This window comes from Cetorhinus maximus, chromosome 13 (assembly GCF_964194155.1).
Source record: "Cetorhinus maximus chromosome 13, sCetMax3.hap1.1, whole genome shotgun sequence".
NCBI classification, from domain to species: Eukaryota; Metazoa; Chordata; class Chondrichthyes; order Lamniformes; family Cetorhinidae; genus Cetorhinus; species Cetorhinus maximus.
The window spans coordinates 65,587,062-65,608,729 of NC_135891.1; the positions used below are offsets into that span (position 1 = coordinate 65,587,062).

Here is a 21,668-nt window from a genome sequence, read left to right on the forward strand (position 1 = left end):
ATTTAATGGCGGAGCAGACTCGAAAGGCTGAATGGCCTACTTCTGCTCCTACGTCTTATGGTCTAACCTCATGGGGAGGTTTATGGCGAGCTCCGTTTCTGTGAGGCTAACAGTAGAACAACACATTGTCCAGCAACTTATGGTGATCTGCAACTTGCGGGGTTTCTCTTCCGTGCTACAAGATGCTGGGTTATTCACATGCTAATAAATGGTGGGTGCCATTAAACTCACTGTTATTTTCCCAGCAAATATGGGGCCACTTATTCCTGTTGAATATTATTTTGCACCAGTATCCAGATCTCTTCCCTCTCCCGCCCCTACCACCTCCACCCCCTGGCCCCCCAACGCCAGCCCATGTCTCATCCTCACTGTTTGGTGGACCATTTTCCTGGTAACTTACTCATTTACCACAACTGGTCCCAATGTCCCAAGAATCTAAACCCATCCCTCCTATTCTTTAATGAATCAGTTGTGTTTTTATTAGAGTTGATGGTATTTATAAACTTCAGTGTTTCACAAACGGCCATGATGAGACTTGAACTCCCAGCCTCTGCATTGCTAATTGGCAACCATGATCTGAGGCTGTCAGACCCAATGTTACTATCATGCTCTTTAATTTATCACCTAATTGTTGAAACTATCTTTAGTCGTTTGGTAGCACAGAGCTTGAGTATTGCTGAAAAAAAAAATAAATTTTTGTCGAAGCTTTTTGTTTTGCAGTCATCAGGACAATTTGCAAGAAAATACCAATGTCAAGGAAAGCAGCAAATCATACTGTATGTGAAGAGAGTGCTGATTGGTTGGCAAGTGGACTCTGGTAGCGTTGCTATGGCGAATGCACTAGTTGACGGTGACTGACAGTTAAATGCAAAACATTGTTTTAAATTTAAACCAGGCAGCTTGACTCTGGTCAAGACCTTGCCGTGGGAAATGAGCCAGTGAATGGACTTCACTTATTTTGTTTAGCTAAACAAAATAAGTGATGCCCAGAAAGGGAAGTCTATTCACTGGCTCATTCCCCAGGGCAAGGTCTTGACCAATCAGAGTCAAGCTGCCTGGTTTAAATTTAAAACTATGCTTGGCAGTTAACTGACAGTCACCATCAACTGCTGCATTCTCCAAGGCAACATCCCTTCCAATCAGAGCCCATTTGCCAACCAATCAGCACTCTATTCTCATACAAATATGTTGTTTCCACTGACATTGGTATTTTCTTGAGTTGTCCTGATGAGTTCAAGACGAAAAGCTTCAACAAAAAGTCTCTCTTTTTCAGCAATAGGAAACTATCTTGACAGGATTCTAGTGTTTTTGTCTTTCCTGTGTCATTGGTTCCAATCAGAATCATAAACTTTCAGCTGTTTCCCTTGTCTCTAGCATCATTTGCATCTGGACCATGCAATCCCATACCTTGACACTAAGGAGGCGGTGCACCATTTGGAACCATCTCGGTACAACTGCAAGAGTACTTAGCAGTCCCCAGTTGTGAAATCCCCATCTGCACATTTGCACTTAAGTTCCCATTCTTGTTGCATAGCACCATGGGTTTTTGCCTGAGGTTGTCATCATTGTCAAAGGTCTTCAGTACTCAATGCCTGTTGGTGAATTTGAGATCCATACACCTGTCTATACTTTTTGCTCACCCACTTTCCTTCATTACTAACTCGCTTTGCTGCTTCTGACAGTGTCACCAACTGCACCTTCAGATTCTGAAACCCTAACCTGAAATGCAAGCTTTCTGCATGTGTGGCCATCTGAGACATTTGAAGCCTCCAGTCACCAGGTACCATACATTTTGGGCTTCAGGCACCCTGCCCAATGTTATATTAAGCTGAGTTCTCTTAAACATTTAATAAATAGAACACAATAACTTGGGATTACCCAGTAAGTAGTTTTATGCCAACAGCACCTCCCACTGAGTTGAAACTCCACATTGTCCTGATGTTCCACATTCCACTGGCCTCTCTCGGTTTGCTGTTTCATCATGGAATTGATTAAACATTTTTTTCAACTAGTTTATGTTTTGTTTTCCTGGCTGTTACAACGTTAAACCTACACATTGGAGATATTCCTGGAAAGACATGGCCTGGTAATAAACATGCCAGCAGGTTGTTTGTTCTTGGAGCAGTTGGCACTATTTGTCATAAATGTCGAGTTCAAACCAGTGCTTGACAGTTCCTTCCCCTGAACAGCCTACAGAATGTTTTTGTTGAAAAGCTCATGGCGACATCATCTTTGAAATGTCATTCATATTTTGGACTGAAAGGCAAACATTGTGATTGCACCATGTGCTTCCCTCCAGATGTAAATTGGGGATTGTGCCTGAAAAAGCAACAAGCTAATGGAAAATAAATCATTTCCATTCAGCCAAATATTGGGCTGTAGGGGAAAAAAAGGTAATGTGTGGGGCTAATAATTGATAAATAAATCACTTGTATTGATGACATAACTTGTACCTGTGGGCAGTGATTTATCTCGTGTGAACCATCAGTCACTGCCCTGGAGCCTCCATATCATACTGGGAAAGGATTTGAATATAGACTCCTCCTCTACCCCCCCACCACTCCAAACAGATACTGGGGCTTACAAAGTCTTAAGTAACTTGCTTGTATGTGTCTAGACTTGTGTCTGTGAAGGGGCCCCAACAGGAGGCTACAGTGAAGTTGGGATAGATTTTGTGTGTGTACAGAACCCAGGTTACTAACTACATCCTGACATGTCTGGCTTTTGGTTTGTCTCTCCCTAGCCCTTCTCTTGAAAAAAAGTTATATTTGAATGGAATATCTTGGAATTGATGCACCAATCACTTTGCTGCTGTGTTGCTATAAACTGGTGTTTGATATAGATGTTCAGCCAGTCTAAGCATTGCACTTGAAGGTTAGATTTACCTTTGAGGATATTCTAACTTGACCCCTAATGGGAATCTCATTCCCACATCATAGAAAAACAAAGAGGCCAGAATGTGGGTCATATTTGCGTGTGAAGTAAACTTGCTGCTAACCGGTTAGCTGTTGTGGAGTAGCCAGTGCTCAGTAGGGAGAGTAAGAAAATGTTCGGAGCACTGCACACCTTTCTTCTAATCCATGATGTTCGTTTTCTTTTCACAGTGATGCTACAGCCATTTGACTATGACCCCAATGAGAAAAGCAAGCACAAATTTATGGTGCAGTCCATGTTTGCTCCAGCGGACTGCCAGGACATGGAAGCAGTAGTACGTACACCACTTTTCATACTACACTATGTCTTTAGATTTAATTTCAGGGGCTGTATGGCCATTTCTGTCTTGAAAATTTCAATTACCCCATCATCTGGAGCCTTTTTGAGAGAGAATTCCATTTTCCACTACCCGTCGAAGGAAAAGTGTTTCCTGATTTCACTCCTGAATTTCCTTTCTCTAATGTTAAGACTATACTTTCTTATTCCGGAATAGAACCAGTGTCCCCAGAGCATTAGCCTGGGTCTCTGGATTACTGATCCAGTGACATCACCACGTGGCACCGACCCCCACCATGATTCTCTAAATCATTTTGAATGCCTCAGTTAGATCACTCCTCAGTCTCCAAAACTCAAGAAATTATGAGCCAATTTAACTATTTTATTCCTGGTATCATATGGCTGTGCTTCACGCTGTCCAAAGTCAATATATCTCCTCTAAGATATGCTGGTACACAGTACTCCAGTTGGGGCCTGACCAAGCCTTTCTACAACTTATTCCAGTTCCCTTGAGATAAAGGTCAACAGACATTAACCGTTTTGCTTACTTTTTTTTATCTGCACTAGTCTTCAATGATTGTGTACACAAACACATGCATCCGTTTCCTCCTCCACAGTTCCTAGACTCTCATCATTGAGAAAATATTCTGATTTGTCTTTCTTTGGATTTAAAGTGGATGGCCTCTCACTTCCCAACATTGAACTCAATCTGCCACAGGTTTGTCCACTCGCTTAGTCTGTCTGTGTCCCTTTGTAACTTCCTGCTCCCATCTGCAGAACATTATGTGCCTCCTAAATTAGTGTCATCTGCAAGACTAGAACAATCTCACTTATCGCATCTGCAGGCATGGTTGAAATGCCACATTTGTGTATACTTTGCTGAGCTTATGAGGCAAAGTTCCTTCACTGTTGCTGGGTTAAGATTCTGGAACTCCCTCCCTAACAGCACTGTGGGTGTACCTACACCACATGGACTGCAGTGGTTCAAGAAGGCAGCTCACCACCACCACCTGAAGGACAGTTAGGGATGGGCAATAAATGCTGGTCTAGCCAGCGATACCTGCACCCCATGAACAGTTTTTTTTTAAATGTAGCAAGAGCATTACTTCTCATTTAGTCTGCAATGCACTTGACTTAGGAGTGTTTGATGCAGACACTGAATGGTAATTTTAAGAAGTGCTTAATTACCCAGCATTGCCATCCCTCCCCTTTTATCTCTGTTTTATCAAGTATATTTTATATAATTTATTGTTGGAGGTGACTGCATTAAGAATTGGCGGCGGCATAAGTAAATGAGAGTTATAGAACTGGCCTTTATTGCTTTGAACGTACAAGCCCAAAACTTTGAATCCACTGATAACTTAAATACAAGTTAATGATTTTAGGTTCTTTCAGTTTTAAGGCTGACGTTGCTTCATGCCAACTGCATTGGAAGGGAACGATATGCCGAGTATTAAATTTGCATCTATAAGGTTTAATTATTCCCCAAAGTTCAAAATATTATTGACTGGGTGCTATCTTGTATATACTGACAAGGTGCTTACTTAAGATAAACTGTGTTGCTTAAGGACAGAAGTGAGAGACGAAGGAATCCAAAATGCATTATTATTTCTACTAAGGTAGAGGAGCTATGTCCCTTTAAGATCAGAATGAAGAGTTTCATCATTTAGTGAGGAAATTGTACAGAGTGGAAAAATTGTTAATGTCAAGCATGAGGGCAAGAATCTAGCATTAAGTAACTGCCTTTTAAAATGATTTTTTCATCCATAATGAAGTGTGACAGATGAACACTGGATGCAAGGTCACATTTGGATATCCAATAACAGCGGGAGTGTGTTCCAAGGCAGCTACTAATGTTCAGGGGATGACTTGGTGAATCTCAAATGAAGCATGTTGGACAGGAAATGGCCACTTAAGTGAACCTTTCTGCCTCTGATAATAGGAGCGAATGACAACAGCATGCTGCAGAGTCAGTGAACTGAGAACGGGTATTAAATCACATCTGTATTCACAACACCGACACCATTTGTTTCTCAAAAGTGCAAAGCTAAAATGAGTGACCTCCAAAGCTGCCTCTTGCCACCTTCTCCGTTCTTCTCTCACACTCTTTTTGTCCCTCTGCATTCCCCACCCCCATCTCTGTGTCTCAAACTCCCTCTTTTTCACTTCCCGGTTTCCCTCCCTCTTACCCACCATGGCTCTCGCTCGCCCAAAGCCCATTGTTCTCGCGCCAGTCACTTGCACCCTATCCCCACACTGTCATCGCTGTCCTGCTCACCTATCCCTCTTCTCATAACCCCCAGTGCTGTATGTACAGCTTATCACTGACTGTAAATGCTGTTAAAAATTAGCTTTCTAAATGTTACTGTGTTTCTCAAGAGTTTGAGTGTATTGGCATTTTTCCTGAATTTCTACCTGTGTGATTTGTGTAAAATGCCCATATTCAATCTTCTCAATTCGCTGCTGTTGAGCTCTCAGCCTTTTCTATTTGAGAATTCCCAGCTTCAAAGCTGGGAATCCTGGGCAGCCGCGTCTTAAGTGAAAATGGATTCTGGCTGGTGCACAACATTGCCATCTGTCAGAATGTCAGGCTGGGCTCTCACTGAACACCACATTGAACTATGTGAAATCCTCCAGACTTCTCATTTCCTATTACGACAGACCTCCTTCATGTGAAATGGATTAGCAGTAACTACTCTCCTCACTATGCCAGTCTACAAGGGATTGATGATGATTAAATGCTTAACCTGTTTACTCTGCTTCTTTACAGTGGAAAGAGGCAAAGCCAGATGATTTAATGGACTCCAAGCTGCGGTGTGTCTTTGAACTGCCCTCTGAGAACGAGAAAACAGTAAGTTTAAAAGGGTCTTGATGGAAGTGAGGGAGGGGTCTCAGCCTCGATGATTTTCCTATTGAGAGGAATGGGTAAGTTCAGCACCTGCTGATTACATGTTGCTGATTGATGGTGGCATCTTTGTTACAGCAGTGGGCATCTGAAGAAGTTAGGAAGTAGTGAGTGGACATTTTATGTTCCGAGCAATTAGATACCTAACTGAGACGTACCTCAGTCTAATTTAAACCATGGTTACTTTGAAGGTTGCAGTTTTATGGAAATGGCAGAAACGATTTGAGCTTTGTCAGGATCACATTTTGCTTTTGTACATTATCATTCTTTCTTGCTGGCCTTGGTGTTACTCCTATTGCCCATTCACCCATCTTTGATCACCTGTGGAGTGCAAGCACTCACTGTAAGCCATTGACACTTGGTTCAGGTGGATTTTTATTACAACGTATGTTTTAATAACTGGAGACTCCTGTATATTCACTGTAATTTCACATCCTGCCATTGTCAGCACAGAAACCTGATACTTCATGTATTTATGTTCTGGTATAAATTTGAATGACTTTCCCAAATGTGCATCTGGCACTCAAGTATTTGTAATGCATTATTTCATTTTGAAAAAGAGTGCCATTAAAGTATTGCAATTGAACATAAGAATTAAGAAATGGGAGCAGGAGTAGGCCTTATGGCTCCTTGAGCCTGCTCTGCTATTCAATAAGAAAATGCCTGATATGAATTTTGCCTCAACTGCACTTTACTGCCTGTCCCCTATTATCCTTCCCTCCCCTATAGATCAAGAATCTTTCTCAGCCTTGAGTATATTTAATGACCCAGTTTCCGCTACTCTCTGGGGTAGAGAATTCCAAAGATTTACAAATCTGATAGAAGAAATTCCTCCTTATCTCCAATTTAAATGGCTGACTCTTTCTTATGAAACTATGACCCCTAGTTCTAGCTTCCCCCGCAAGGGGATACATTCTCTCAACATCTATCCTTTCATGCCCCCCCGCCGGAATCTTTTATGCTTCAATAAGATCACCCCTCATTCTTCTGAGCTCTGAAGAGCTTAGGAGCAGGTCCAAACTGCTCAACCTTTCCTCATAAGACAACCTCTTCGTCCCAGGAATCAACCCTGTGAATTTTCTCTGAACTGCTTCCAATGCAAGTATATCCTTAAATTAGGAGACCAAAACTTTACGGAGTACTGTAGGTGTGGTCTCACTAATGCCCTATACAGTTGTAGCAATACTTTTCTGCTCTTATACTTCATTCCCCCTTGCAATAAAGGCCAACATTCCATTTGCCTTTCCAATTTCTTGCTGTACCTGCATGCCAACTTTTCATGATTCATGTACAAGACCATCCACTTCCCTCTGAATGGAGCATTCTATAGTGCCTCTCTAAATGATATTTTGTTTTCTATTCTTCCTACCAAAGTGGACAGCTTATCATTTTCCTACATTATACTCCATTTCCCAAATTTTTGCCCACTCACCTAACCTATCCATATCCCTTTGCAAACTCTTTGTTTGGTAGGCTTTTCTACCTATCTTTGTATCATCAGCAAATTTGACTGCAATACACTAGGCCCCTTCATCCAAGTTATTGATATAGATTGTAAATATTTAAGGCACAAACACTGACTCCTGTGGCACTGCATCAGTTACAGTTTGCTAACCTGAAAATGACCTATTTATCCTGGCTAGTTAGCTAATTCTCTATAAATATATTATCCCAATACTGTGAGCTCTTATCTTGAGCAATAACCTTTCTTTTATGTGGCTCCTTATCAAATCCGTTTTGGAAATGCAAAGATTTTGAAAATGGGGAATAAGCCTTTTTTCTTTGTTCAGGCTTTCGTTCTGGTTCCCACATGAAGGGCTTTGGAGAAAGACCAGAGAAGTGGGACCAGTTACATAGCTCTACCAAAGAACCAGCAAGGGCTGAATGGCCTTCTGTGCTGCAAGATTCTATGAAAATGGATCAAAAATGCCTACAATTCAGCCAAAATGTGAAAGGAGGTCTCTTGTCTGGGACAGGCCCTGTAAATTGCTTCTCTTCCACAGACTCATGACTTAAAAAGCATTTTATTCACACAGTATTTGTGGTGGGGATGGAAACATGCGTGATATTTGTCTCAGAATTTTAAAGACCAGAGGTGTTGCACTATTGAATGTTTAACTCTTGCACCATTTTCTCTTAATATTCCAGTGGCGTCCAGTACATAAAAAGAGAAATGTAAGGGTACTGATGTAAACTTTCACGGTTATGAGATTAATGTTGTCTTGGACTGATCACTTTGTCCTAACCAGTTCTCAGGTGTAGTGATGTCATGATACATAATGTAACACGTACTGTGATATTTCCCTGCAAACACGCACTGACTTCAGTCCATTAATAACAACTCTTCACGTTGCATGCCCAGTGCCACTGTTGTTCAAATGGTGAGTCCACTGGAAAAGCCACCCATAATATGTTTCTCCCGGACCTATACCTCTAGCCTGGCTTAAAGAATGGAATAATATAAACCCATCATGATATTAGTATATGTTCGTGGGATTCCCAATGCAGTCCAGGAGGTGGCAATTCCCTTCACCTGGGATCCCTGTCAGACTTTGCCATTTTGAGTGTCGCTGAGTCTCCATTCACTTTCTATGGTATATTGATCAAACTGGGAGATCCTTTTCCTTTCCTTGTCCTCCAGGAACAGGTTATAAGAGAGAGGTTATCTCAACTTCCGCTCCGTAAATGCAATTACCCCTCCTGCCGAGCTCTTTTCTCTGCTCACATGAAAGATCCCTAGCCTCCAGTGTGGAAATCAGGAGATCAGTATAGGAGTGTTGCAGGCATGACCACAACTTTTGCCGTTGTGTGTTGCAACATTTCTGAATCCTCTCTGCTCAGGGTTGATGTAGAATATACTTTGCAATGTGTGAGGAATTCCTTCATGCCATGTTGATGATGTGCAGTATACTCTGTAATCTGAGGCATCATATTACTCTGTGATACATCACCCGTTCTGAATCACCCATCCCCATCAAGAGTTGGTGATCTGCAATGTGTTACAAAAAGAGACACAAGAACTACCATGACAGGGCAGCTCTGGCAATTTAAACTACCCCCATTACACTTTATATGACAATGTATTAGAGCGCACATGATCTGGGGAAGAACAAGATTTTAAATATTGTCATTCTTGACACGTTAGGTTTGTTCTTGCAGCATTTAACTGCAATGTTCAAACATTATCATGGCATCCCTACCCTTGACATAATGTATTTGTGCATGTGAACAAGTACTATCTGTTCAAGGCCCATGCCAGATACCTTGTGTACTAAACAAGTGCTTGTGTGCACTTTTGTGTGCGTGTGTGAAGACTCATTAAAATGAGATTTAATTGATTTGTTGTAATATCCATAAGGCATGTTACCTACCTGTAAACTAAACTGTGTACCCATTCCAAACTAAAAGCTGCGATTGCCTTTAGCCAAGAAAACACACAAAAAAAATTCAGCCTAGTGTTCACCACCTCTACTTTCCAGTTTTCTTCCTGCACATCTACACAAAATCATGTTTATTTTAAAAATAAAAGCTGCAAATTCTGGCAAAACACGACAGGTCAGCAAATGCCTGTTAGCCTGATGAGAGGTCCAATACTTTAGCCTGTCTTTTCCCTTTCAAACCTTGACTGTTCTTGCTCTCCATTTCTGGCCCTTCCCCTTATTGATGTTCTAGCACTCATATTTCTTTATATGACTTATTGAGAAAGCATGGGGTACATCCCATAGGACATAAGAACTAGGAGCAGGAGTAGGCAATTCAGCCCCTTGAGCCTGTCCCGCCATTCATTACGATCGTGGCTGATCTCATTTTGGCCTCAACTTCAATTTCCCGCCTTCTCCCCATAACCTTTCAACCCATTACTATTAAAAAGCTGTCTATCTCCCCCTTAAATTTATTCAGCATCCCAACATCCACTGCACTCTGAGATAGTGAATTCCACTGATTCATGACCCTTTCAGAAAAGTAATTCCTCCTCATCTCTGATTTAAACCTACCACCCCTTAGCCTAAAACTATGGCCTCTCGTTCTAGAATGCCCCAGAAGGGGGAAACATCCGCTCCATGTCTACTTTGTCTATCCCCTTTAGCATCTTATACACCTCATTTAAATCTCCCCTCATCCTTCTAAACTCTAGCGAGTATAGGCCTAAGCTGCTTAATATCTCTTTCTAAGACAAGCCCCACATCTCTGGAATCAATCTAGTGAACCTCCTCTGAACCGCCTCCAGTACAACTACATCCTTCCTCAAGTAAGGGGACCAAAACTGAGCACAGTACTCCAGGTGCGGTCTCACCAATGCCTTGTACAGTTGCAAAAACACTTCCCTATTTTTATACTCTATTCCTTTAGCAATTAATGCCAAAATTCCATTTGCCTTTCTTATTACCTGCTGTACCTACACACTAGCTTTCAGCGATTCATGCACAAGGACACCCAGATCCCTCTACACTGAAGCATTCTGAAGTTTCCCTCCATTTAAATAATAAGCCACATTTTTATTCTTCTGACCAAAATGAATAACCTCACACTTATCCACGTTAAACTCCATCCGCCATATTTTGGCCCTCACTTATCCTGTCCATATCCATTTGTAAATTTCTTATTTCTTCATTGCAACTTACTTTCCCACCTATTTTGGTGTCATCTGCAAATTTAGCTATAGTACCTTCTATCCCTGAATCCAAGTCATTAATATATATTATAAATAGTTGGGGCCCAAGGACCGAACCCTGTGGCACTCCACTTGTTACAGTTTGCCATCCAGAAAAAGACCCATTTACCCCGACTCTCTGCTTTCTGTTAGTTAGCCAATCCTCTATCCAAGCTAATATATTACCCCTAACTCCGTGTGACCTTATCTTGTGTATTAATCTTTTGTGCGATTACCTTATCAAAGGCCTTCTGGAAGTCCAGATATACTACATCTACAGGATCCCCATTATCCACTTTGCTTGTCACATCTTCAAAGAACACTAGCAAATTAGTCAAACACGACTTACTCTTCGTAAAACCATGCTGACTCTGATGGATTGCATTTTGACTTTCCAAATGCCCCATTACTACTTCCTTAATAATGGATTCCAACAATTTCCCAACGACAGACATTAAACTAACTGGTCTGTAGTTTCCTACCTTCTGCCTCCCCCCCTTTTTGAATAAGGGTGTTATATTAGCATTTTTTCAATCCACTGGAACCTTTCCAGAATCCAGGGAATTTTGGAATATTATAGCCAATGCATCCACTATCTCCGCTGCCACTTCCTTTAATGTAGGCCATCCGGTCCTGGGGACTTGTCACCCTTTAATCCCAATAGTTTGCTCAGTACTTTTTCTCTAGTGATGGCGATTGTAGACTCATCCTTCAAAGAAACTTGCTCCAGTTGTTGATGATTTTTCAGTGGCATCAGTCACTGATTGCATCATTTATATTGCAATGTTACACCAGTCACCATACCCTGAAATCCCTATGACACCTCAATGTAATGTATTATGATTCTTCGCCAGACCCCAGGTTTTGGGGGGAGATCTGGTTAAGGACCAATAAAATTTTATTTAAAGTCGATGAAGGTTGAGATTCAAGACACCTGCTTTTGGAATAAAGCCACAAGATTCCACGGGTTTTGAACAAACAAAAATAAACTTTACTATACAAGTTCAGAAAGATAAAGCAGTTTACAATATGTACCTTATACTCTAGCATTTAGGGTAAATATGAGGTATATGTGGTCGAACACACCACACCACAGAGTAAATGGCAGATGCAACGAAGACAGAGTCCATGGATTTTTCAAGAACCCACCCAGACGTCAGTAAACACCAAGTCAGACAATCTCGTTGAAACTTTGTCTCATGAGGGATTCCCAGCTTCACCTTCGAAGATCTTTCCTTGGAATTCTCTCCAAAAATCAATCTCACTCAGAAGGCTTTAACAGTGGCCCATCTCGCAGAGTTTCAATTTCGCCTTCTGAGATTCCTTCTCCCTGGATTCCCAAGTACTCTCAAACATTAGCTTACAAGCACACTTTCAGATCCACAGCCATGCCAAGCAGAACACCACTGCTGCAAAAGGGATACTTTCACCCCAATGGCTCTCTTTACTTAATTTGTTCCCCACATCTCTTTCTTTAACTGAACTGGAACCTGTTTCTGTCCCTTTGTCTTTGTGACACTCGTTGGCTAGCAGACTGCCTCAAAGCTGACTGCCTAAATAAGAGTTATTCACTTACCCTTGAACTGACCTGGTGGCCTATCAAAACACTCCAAGAGAGTCCCATCCTTGTTACTAGGCAGGAACCAATATAACAACCATTGGACCATTCTGCACCTTAAGTGTTACAATCTCCACAGACTGCGAACTAGGAACCCACAGATCAAAGGATTTCATGACAAATACAACGCACTTTTTGCTCCTGTGACCTGAGTTCAACTTTAGTCCAGACAGAAGAAATAAAAGGTCAGGGGTCTCAGTGGAACAAGAATTTAGCCTGAGAGCATTGTTCTGTCAGCAGTGATTGAACAGTCTCTTCATCTCACCTCGTCACCTTTCTCAGAGACCATGCATTGTTAGATATAATAAATGTAAGTATGAATAGCCCTGCTGGTCTAGTACAGGGGAGCTCGGGATCCTCATTATTCAGTGCTTGTCCTGGGAACAGTCCAGTGCTTTGACGACGGAAGGGAACTTTCCATCCTTCATCTCAATGGAAGAAAGAAAGAACTTGCATTTAAATTGCGACCTTTCATGTTCTCACGTCACCCCAAAGTGCTTTGCAGCTGGTAAATTCTTCTTTTCTGTGTAGTTTTATAGCCAGAGTAGCCAACACACACCCAGCAAAGATCCCCCAGAAGACAGAGAAGAATGAGCAGTTAAATTGTTTTTGATGTTGTTTAAGGAGTAAACATTAAGCAGGAGAGCTTCACCGCTGTGGGATATCTTGTGTCCAGTGGACCTTAGCTTGATATCTCATCTAGAAGATGACATCTTCAGGAATGTAGCACTCGGTGTTGGCCAAGATTGTGTGCCCATGACACCCTCACTCGGAGGTGAGAATACTACTGCTGATCCAAACTGACCATGAGTAAAACTCCCTGCCTCCTGTCACTAACTTGTAACAGAACTGACACCTAGGTTAATAAGTCTAATCCAATTAATTTTAGATAGGTTTAAATTTGAAGGTGGCATTTTTTATTTAATAAGTTTCTCTGAATCACTTTCTGCAGCATGAGCTGGAGATGAATAAAGTCACTTCCACTTCACTGAAAACAGAAACCTCCATGATGACAAAATCAACCAGCTCTTCCTTGGATGATTCAGACTTGAGGAAAGTGATGGACGAGTGCAGGACACTTAAGTCAGAGGTTCAGAGACTTGGTGAGGAGAACAAACAGTTAAAGGTGAGGCTTTCTGGATGAAAACAGAAAGAAGGAGCTGCATTTAACCTGTGCCATTCACAACTTCAGGACATCCCAAAGCACCTTATAGCCTCTAAAGTACTTTGGAAGTGTAGTTGCTGTTGTAATATAGGAAACCTGGCAGCCAATATACACATAGCAAGCTCCCACAAACTGCAGTGTTATAATAAACAGATAATCCGCTTATTCTCGATGACTGAGGGTTAATTGTTGGTCAGGACAACAGAGCAAATTCCCCTGCACTTGAAAATTGTGCCACTTTTATACCCATCTGAGGTTGCTTTCTTAGAAACGTACAGCACAAGTTTCCTGTAAGCAGGTTCCTAGGTGTGCAGGCTTTAAAAGGGCCACTGGACGAACCGGACCCTGACATTTGGCCATAGTTAAATGTTGGTGAGAGGAGGAGTAAGGGGGTCAAATGCCAGGATTATAGGTGGTGAGTTGTTTCCATACTGGACAATGATGTGTTGTCAGTACCCCGCCTTCTCATCTCCCTGCCTGTAATGGTGGAGTGAAAGGAATCAGCTCAGACTGTGCTTTTTGGCTTTCTGTCATGAAGAAACAAACAAGAAAATAAATAAGGAGAAAGGGGAAGAGGGGGAACTGGAACGGAGAGAGAACAGTGTGTAACGGCGAAAGGATCAGCCTTCAGTACAGGAAAGTCTGAGTGAGAGAGAAAAAACCTGATTAACATCCAAATTTTGGGATGGCTGGAACCTATCTAATTCACTCCCATTATAAAGTATATTCGCTGCTTGTGAGAATTTGTGGGAATGTAACCCCCACGAATGGCGGGACTTGACTGTATTCAGGGTGAGGTCTCACCAAAGCCCTGTACAATTGTAGCAAGATTTCCTTATTTGTGTGCCGCAATCCCCTTACAATTAAGGCCAATATGCCATTTGCCTACCTAATTGATTGCTGTACCTACTTGCTAACTTTGAGTTCCTTGTACAAGTACACTCAAACCTCTCTGAACATCAACATTTACAAGTTTCATGCCTTTTGAAAAATATTCTACTTTTCTATTCTTATGACCAAAGTGAATAACCTCATACTTCCCATTATACTCCGTCTTGTTGCCCACTCACTTAAGATGTCTATATCTCTTTGTGGCTTCTTGTGTCCTCCTCACAGCTTGCATTCCCATCAGCTTTATATTGTCAGCAAGCTTATTGCGCTCTGTCTCTTCGTCTAATTCATTAATATAGATTGTAAATAGATGAGGCCCCAGCACTGATCCTTGTGGTACTCCACTAGTCACAGCTTGCCAACTTGAGAATACCCCATTTTTGCTTATTCTTTGCTTCCTGTCCATTAACCAATCCTCAATCCATGCTAAAATATTACCTCCAACTCCATGAGCCCTGATCTTGCCGATAAACCTTTTGTGTGGCACCTTATCGAATGCCTTTTGGAAATCCAGGTAAACAACATCTACTGGTTCCCCTTTTATCTACCTGACTAGTTACATCCTCAAAAAACTCAAATAAATTTGTCAAACAGGATTTCCCTTTCGTAAAACCATGCTGACTTGTTCTAATCATACAATGCTTCAACTGCATTGTTAAGACTTACTTAACAGTAGATTCCAATACTTTCCTGACAACTGATGTCAGGCTGGCCTGTAGTTCCCTGTTTTCTCTCCTTTTTTGAATAGCAATGTCACATTTGCTAACTTCCAATCTGCAGGGACCATTCCAAAATCTAAGGGATTTTGGAAAATCATAGCCAGAGCAACCACTATCTCTGCAGCCATCTCTTAGAACCCTGGGATATAGGAAATCAGGTTCTAGGGATTTGTTGGACTTTATCCCTTAAATCCCTTTATCCAGTACTTTTTCTCTTGTTGATACAGATACAGAGTTAAGCTCCCACTACAATGTTCAATAATGTGGCACTCCCAGTGTCATACCTGCCCTGGGAGTGTTTGATGGGGACTGTGTAGAGGGAGCTTTACTCTTTGTCTAACCCCATGCAGTACCTGCCCTGGGAGCCTTTGATGGGGACAATGTAGTGGGCATTTTATCCTGTATTTACCCTGTACTTTCCCACCTCAATTAACAAACACTAGTGATTAAAGAATCTGTTGAATCTTTTCTTGTACTGCAGGAGGATGACGGGCTGCGAATGAGGAGGATGCCTCAGTCTGGTAATCCTATACCATCCAAGAACATTATGATCAAAGAAGAAGGACCTGCCACTCGGATGATCGCTATGGTTGTCCTGTTCTTTATCTTGGGGACAATTGTAGGAAAGCTGGTATTGTAGAGAGAGGCAGCATGCTGGTGATCTGTTAGCTTGGATTGTTTTTTTGTTTGATCTGCCATATCATGGGGTAGAAATGATTTCATGATCAAAAATTAAAATACAAAAAAAAACTTTAATGTACAGCATCTCACAGGTTCTTGCCTTTCAGTTACCCCTTTGCACAAGTACAGTAAGATAATTGGGAGAAACCTTGTGTTAATTATAAAGTTGTATAGTAAGTTGCACGCGCAGAGAGCTCTCACGTTATTGGGTGGGGGGTGGGTGGGTGGGGATGAGGGAGAACATTTTGATGTGGTGACGGCATATTCTAGGTGTCATTTTAATCATGTTAGATTATGGTACCTGTCACAGGATTACCTCTTTTAAGTACACTAAATGAATGCTGGTGCTGCCTCTACCATCTGGTGTGTATAACTGGACTGGGTGGCTGGGAAGGTTGGGCTGCCAATGCCATGTAATATTTTAAAAAGAGCCCTTTCGTTCCCACCCCAAAAGGCAAAAAGTGTTGAATAGTTTCTGTTGATGCAGTCTTTCAAAGTGGCCCATGTCAGGGTTTAGAAAGAAAATACAATATGAAAAAATGGCTAGATCCATTTACTCCTTAATGTGTTGTCCCATGCTTTTATTTGACAAATAATAAAGGACCTCCTGTATTCCATTTCACATTTAATACAAGTAACTAAAGTCAAATACCGTTACCTGCTATTTGCTCAACCCACATTTGGGAGCTCGGTGTATTGACTGAAGGCCATTGCTGCTGAGAACCACATTGTGGGATAGTCGTCCCCACACATGCCTTAGGCACTACAGTGAAATTAGATGTGTACTATCAGCTTTGATCATCCAATATTGGACTACAGCAGTCGGGCAACTATTTTGTATATAATTAACTGTTTATCAGAGAGAATACAATGAATATTAGTAGTTAAATAGTCTATGCTGTAATGACCAATCCTGTTTGGCTATGTAGCATCTTAATAAAGTCCCAAATTTAATTGATTTTTGCTCAATCTTGTTATTTTCCGAAATTGCTTTTGCTTGTATCTGGAGGTTTCTGTTAGCAGTTGTTGTTTGAGCAATTATGTGGTAACTGCATCTGACTGGGGTCAGATATTTCAAGTAATGCTGCAACATTGTAGATCAGTTTTGTCACTCTGTCTAGCATGTGCATGTTAATTCACTGTGCAGCCCTATAATCAATAGCATGTCACCTGAATAATGTGCAGCTCAATACTCACTCCAGGCACAACCCAAGATGCCTAGCATTTTACTGCAGGGTGATCCTTCTGCATAGCCATTTGTCTGGATGAGTACAACTACAATAACACTCAAGCTCAGCACCATTCAGGACAAAGCAGCCTGCTTGATTGGTGCCCCATCCACCACCTTCAACATTCACCTCCTCCATCACTGACGCACAGTGGCAGCAGTGTGCACTATTTACACGATGCATTGTAGCAACTCACTAAGGTTCCTTCGACAGCACTTTCCAAACCCACGACCTCTACCACCTAGAAGGGCAAGGGCAGCAGATGTATAGAAACACCACCACTTGCAAGTTCCCCTACAAGGGATCCTGTGTTCAGGAACAGAGGAGCCTCAGCTCTTGACCTTGTCCAACAGGTACGAGGTACTTGCTCCCTGTGTGGATGAGGAACAGGGCTGTAGGGAGGATGAGCCAGCTGACCACGGCACCGTGGCACAGGAGGCCATTCAAGAGGGGAGAGCAAAAAGACAAGTGGTAGTTGTAGGGGATTCTATAATTAGGGGAATTGATAGCATCCTTTGTAAGCAGGATTGAGGGTCCCGCATGGTATGTTGCCTGCCCTATGCCAGGGTGAGGGACATCTCTGACCAGCTTGAAAGGATTTTGGAGAGGGAGGGGGAGGATCCAGTTGTTGTGGTCAATGTCGGGACAAATAACAGGTAAGACTAGGAAAGAGGACCTGTTTGGGGATTATCAGGAACTAGGAACTAAATTAAAGAACAGGCCCTCAAGGGTTATAATCTTCGGATTACTACCCGAGCCACGTGCAAATTGGCATAGGGATGCAAGAATAAGGGAAGTAAACACGTGGCTAAAAGTGGTGCGGGAAAGAGGGGTTCTATTTCATGGGGCACTGGGATCAGTATTGGAACAGGAGGGATCTGTACCGTTGGGACGGTCTCCACCTGAACCGATCTGGGACCAATGTTCTAGCGAAAAGGATAAATAGGGTGGTCAACAGGACTTTAAACTAGAAAGTGGGGGGGAGGGATGGGTAAAACTCCAAGAAGTATGACTAATGGGAAATAAAGCAGGTTAGCATGTAGGGGGGTGGATTCAACTTCATGGAAAATTATGGAAAAACTGAAAAGGAAGGAGAGTCCAGGAGAGGTTATTAAAGTCTCCAGAACACAAAATAGGACAGAGTGTTTGGAAAGGGCTAGGAATCTAACTTCAAGCACATCAGATAAAGGGACGACAATGAGAAGGGGGACGGGAAATACAGGACTGAAGGTGTTGTATCTGAATGCACGCAGTATACAAAATAAGGTAAATGAGCTTGTGGCGCAGATTGAAATTGGCAGGTATGATGTGGTGGGCATCGCGGAGACATGGCTGCAGGGGGATCAGGACTGGGAGCTAAACATCCAAGATATACATCCTATGGAAAAGATAGGCAGGTTGGCAGAGGGGGTGGGGTTGCTTTGTTAGTAAGAAATGAAATTAAATCGATAGCAAGAAACGACATAGCGTCAGATGATGTAGAATCTGTGGGTGGAGTTGAGGAACCGCAAAGATAAAAAACCACAATGGGAGTTATGTACAGGCCTCCGAACAGTCGTCAGGATGTGGGGCACAAGATACACCAGGAGGTAAGAAAGGCAAGGTTACCGTGATCATGGGGGATTTCAATATGCAGGTAGACTGGGAAAATCAGGTTGGTAGTGGATCCCAAGAAAAGGAATTTGTGGAATGTCTACGAGATGGCTCTTTGGAGCAGCTTGTGGTGGAGCCCACTAGGGAACAGGCAATTCTAGATTTAGTGATGTGTAATGAGGCAGATTTGATAAGGGAGCTTAAGGTGAAGGAACCCTTAGGAGGAAGTGACCATAATATGATAGAATTTACCCTGCAATTTGAGAGGAAAAAGCTGGAATCAGATGTAACGGTATTACAGTTGAATAAAGGTAACTACAGAGGCATGAGGGAGGAGCTGGCCAGAATTGACTAGGAGATGAGCCTAGCAGGAAAGACAGTGGAACAGCAATGGCAGAAATTTCTGGGAGTAATTTGGGAGACACAGCAAAAATTCATCCCTAGGAAGAAGAAGCATACTAAAGGGAGGATGAGGCAGTCAAGGACAGCATAAAAGCTAAAGACAAAGCATACAATGCGGCTAAGAGCAGTGGGAAGCCAGGGGTTTGGGAAGCCTACAAAGACCATCAGAGGACAACTAAAAAGAAATAAGGAGGGAGAAGATTGAATATGAGGGTAAACTAGCCAGTAATATAAAAGAAGGTTGCAAGAGATTTTTTAGATATATAAAGGATAAGAGAGAGGCAAAAGTGGACATTGGGCTGCTGGAAAATGACGCTGGAGAAGTAATAATGGGGAACAAAGAAATGGCGGAGGAACTGAATAGGTACTTTGCATCAGTCTTCACGGAGGAAGGCACGATTAACATCCCCAAAATTCAAGAGAGTTGGGGGACAGAGGTGAGTATGGTGGCCATTACCAAGGAGAAGGTGCTAGGAAAACTGAAAGGTCTGAAGGTGGATAAATCACCTGGACCAGATGGATTACACCCCAGAGTTCTGAAGGAGATAGCTGAAGAGATAGTGGATGCGTTGGTGGTGATCTTTCAGGAATCACTGGAGTCAGGGAGGGTCCCAGAGGACTGGAAAATCACTAATGTAACCCCCCTGTTTAAGAAGGGAGTGAGGCAAAAGACGGGAAATTACAGGCTGATTAGCCTGACCTCAGTTGTTGGTAAGATTTTAGAGTCCATTATTAAGGATGAGATTTCAGAATACTTGGAAGTGCATGGTAAAATAGGGCAAAGTCAGTATAGTTTCATCAAGGGGAGGTCATGCCTGACAAACCTGTTAGAATTCTTTGAGGAGGTAATGAGTAGGTTAGACAAAGGAGAGCCAATGAATGTTATCTACTTGGACTTCCAGAAGGCTTTTGACAAGGTGCCGCACAGGAGGCTGCTCAGTAAGATAAGAGCCCGTGGTGTTAGAGGCAAGGTACTAGCATGGATAGAAGATTGGCTGTCTGGCAGGAGGCAGAGAGTGGGGATAAGGGGGTCCTTCTCAGGATGGCGGCCGGTGACTAGTGGAGTTCCGCAAGGGTCAGTGTTGGGACCAAAATTTTCACTTTATACATTAATGATCCAGATGAAGGAGCTGAGGGCATTCTGGCTAAACTTGCAGATGGCACAAAGATAGGTGGAGGGACAGGTAGTATTGAGGAGGCGGGGAGGATGCAGAAGGATTTAGACAGGTTAGGAGAATGGGCAAAGAAGTGGCAGGTGGAATACAATGTGGGGAAGTGTGAGGTCATGCACTTTGGTAGGAAGAATAGAGGCATAGACTATTTTCTAAATGGGGAGAGAATTCAGAAATCTGGAGTGCAAAGGGACTTGGGAGTCCTAGTCCAGGATTCTCTTAAGGTTAACTTGCAGGTTGACGTGGTAGTTACGAAGGCAAATGCAATGTTGGCATTTATTTCGAGAGGACTAGAATATAAAAGCAGGGATGTGCTGCTGAGGCTTTCTAAGGCTCTGATCAGACCACATTTAGAATATTGTGAGCAGTTTTGGGCCCCGTATCTCAGGAAGGATGTGCTGTCCCTGGAGAGGGTCCAGAGGAGGTTCACGAGAATGATCCCAGGAATGAAAGGCTTAACATATGAGGAACGTTTGAGGACTCTGGGTCTATACTCGATGGAGTTTAGAAAGATATGGGGGGATCTGATTGAAACTTACAGAATACTGAAAGGCCTTGGTAGAGTGGACGTGGGGAAGATGTTTCCATTAGTAGGAGAGACTAGGACCCGAGGGCACAGCCTCAGAGTAAAGGGAAGACCTTTTAGAACAGAGATGAGGAGAAACTTCTTTAGCCAGAGACTGGTGAATCTATGGAATTCATTGCCACAGAAGGCTGTGGAGGCCAGGTCATTGAGTGTATTTAAGACGGAGATAGATAGGTTCTTGATTGGTAAGGGGATCAAAGGCTACGGGGAGAAGGCGGGAGAATGGGGTTGAGAAACTTATCAGCCCTGATTGAATGGCGGAGCAGACTCGATGGGCCGAATGGCCTAATTTCTGCTCCTATGTCTTATGGTCTAAGCTGCACACCATCCTGACTTAGAAATATATCACTACTCCTTCACTGTTGCTCGGTTAAAATCCTGGAATTCCCTCCCTAACAGCACTGTGGGCGTATCTACACCATATGGACTGCAGCTGTTCAAGAAGGCAGCTCCCCGCCACCTTCTCAAGGGCAATTAGGGATGGGCAACAAATGATAGCCTTGCCAACGAAGCCCACATCCCATGACAGAATAAAAAAGAAACATCTGTCACAACCTACCATATGTGAACCAGTCTTTTAAATAGTTGAAAGACAGTTTGGAATTATTCCTCAAGAGGTTGAATGCTGACTGCAGTTGACCTTAGGTCATATTTTTGATGTAATGATGTAACATAGACTGGAGCCTGAAAATTACAAGCAGTTGCAATTGACTTTAGAAATTTACAAAAGTGCAGTTACCTATGAACGCCTGACTCAGGTGAGTGTGCTACCCACTGAATCAAAGGCTTACAGGCCTGACAGCACTATAGAAGTATCAAACCCCCTGTTCGACGTATATCCTGTAC

At 42.5% G+C, this 21,668-nt stretch overlaps 1 protein-coding gene across 4 annotated transcripts in view; it reads left to right on the forward strand.

Moving 5' to 3' along the window:
- vapb (VAMP (vesicle-associated membrane protein)-associated protein B and C) overlaps positions 1 to 16,798 on the forward strand; it is an 88,118-nt gene extending 71,320 nt beyond the window's left edge. For 2 of the 4 annotated variants that reach the window (XM_078555484.1, XM_078555486.1), the window contains 5 exons: positions 3,105 to 3,208; positions 5,981 to 6,061; positions 8,264 to 8,290; positions 13,337 to 13,510; positions 15,641 to 16,798. In XM_078555484.1, the coding sequence (XP_078411610.1) occupies positions 3,105 to 3,208; positions 5,981 to 6,061; positions 8,264 to 8,290; positions 13,337 to 13,510; positions 15,641 to 15,799 (545 nt within the window). In that variant the 3' untranslated portion in view covers positions 15,800 to 16,798. The remainder of the gene's footprint in view (positions 1 to 3,104; positions 3,209 to 5,980; positions 6,062 to 8,263; positions 8,291 to 13,336; positions 13,511 to 15,640) is intronic. The other 2 variants (XM_078555485.1, XM_078555487.1) reach the window with 2 other exon arrangements.
- Positions 16,799 to 21,668: the final 4,870 nt, after the last annotated feature.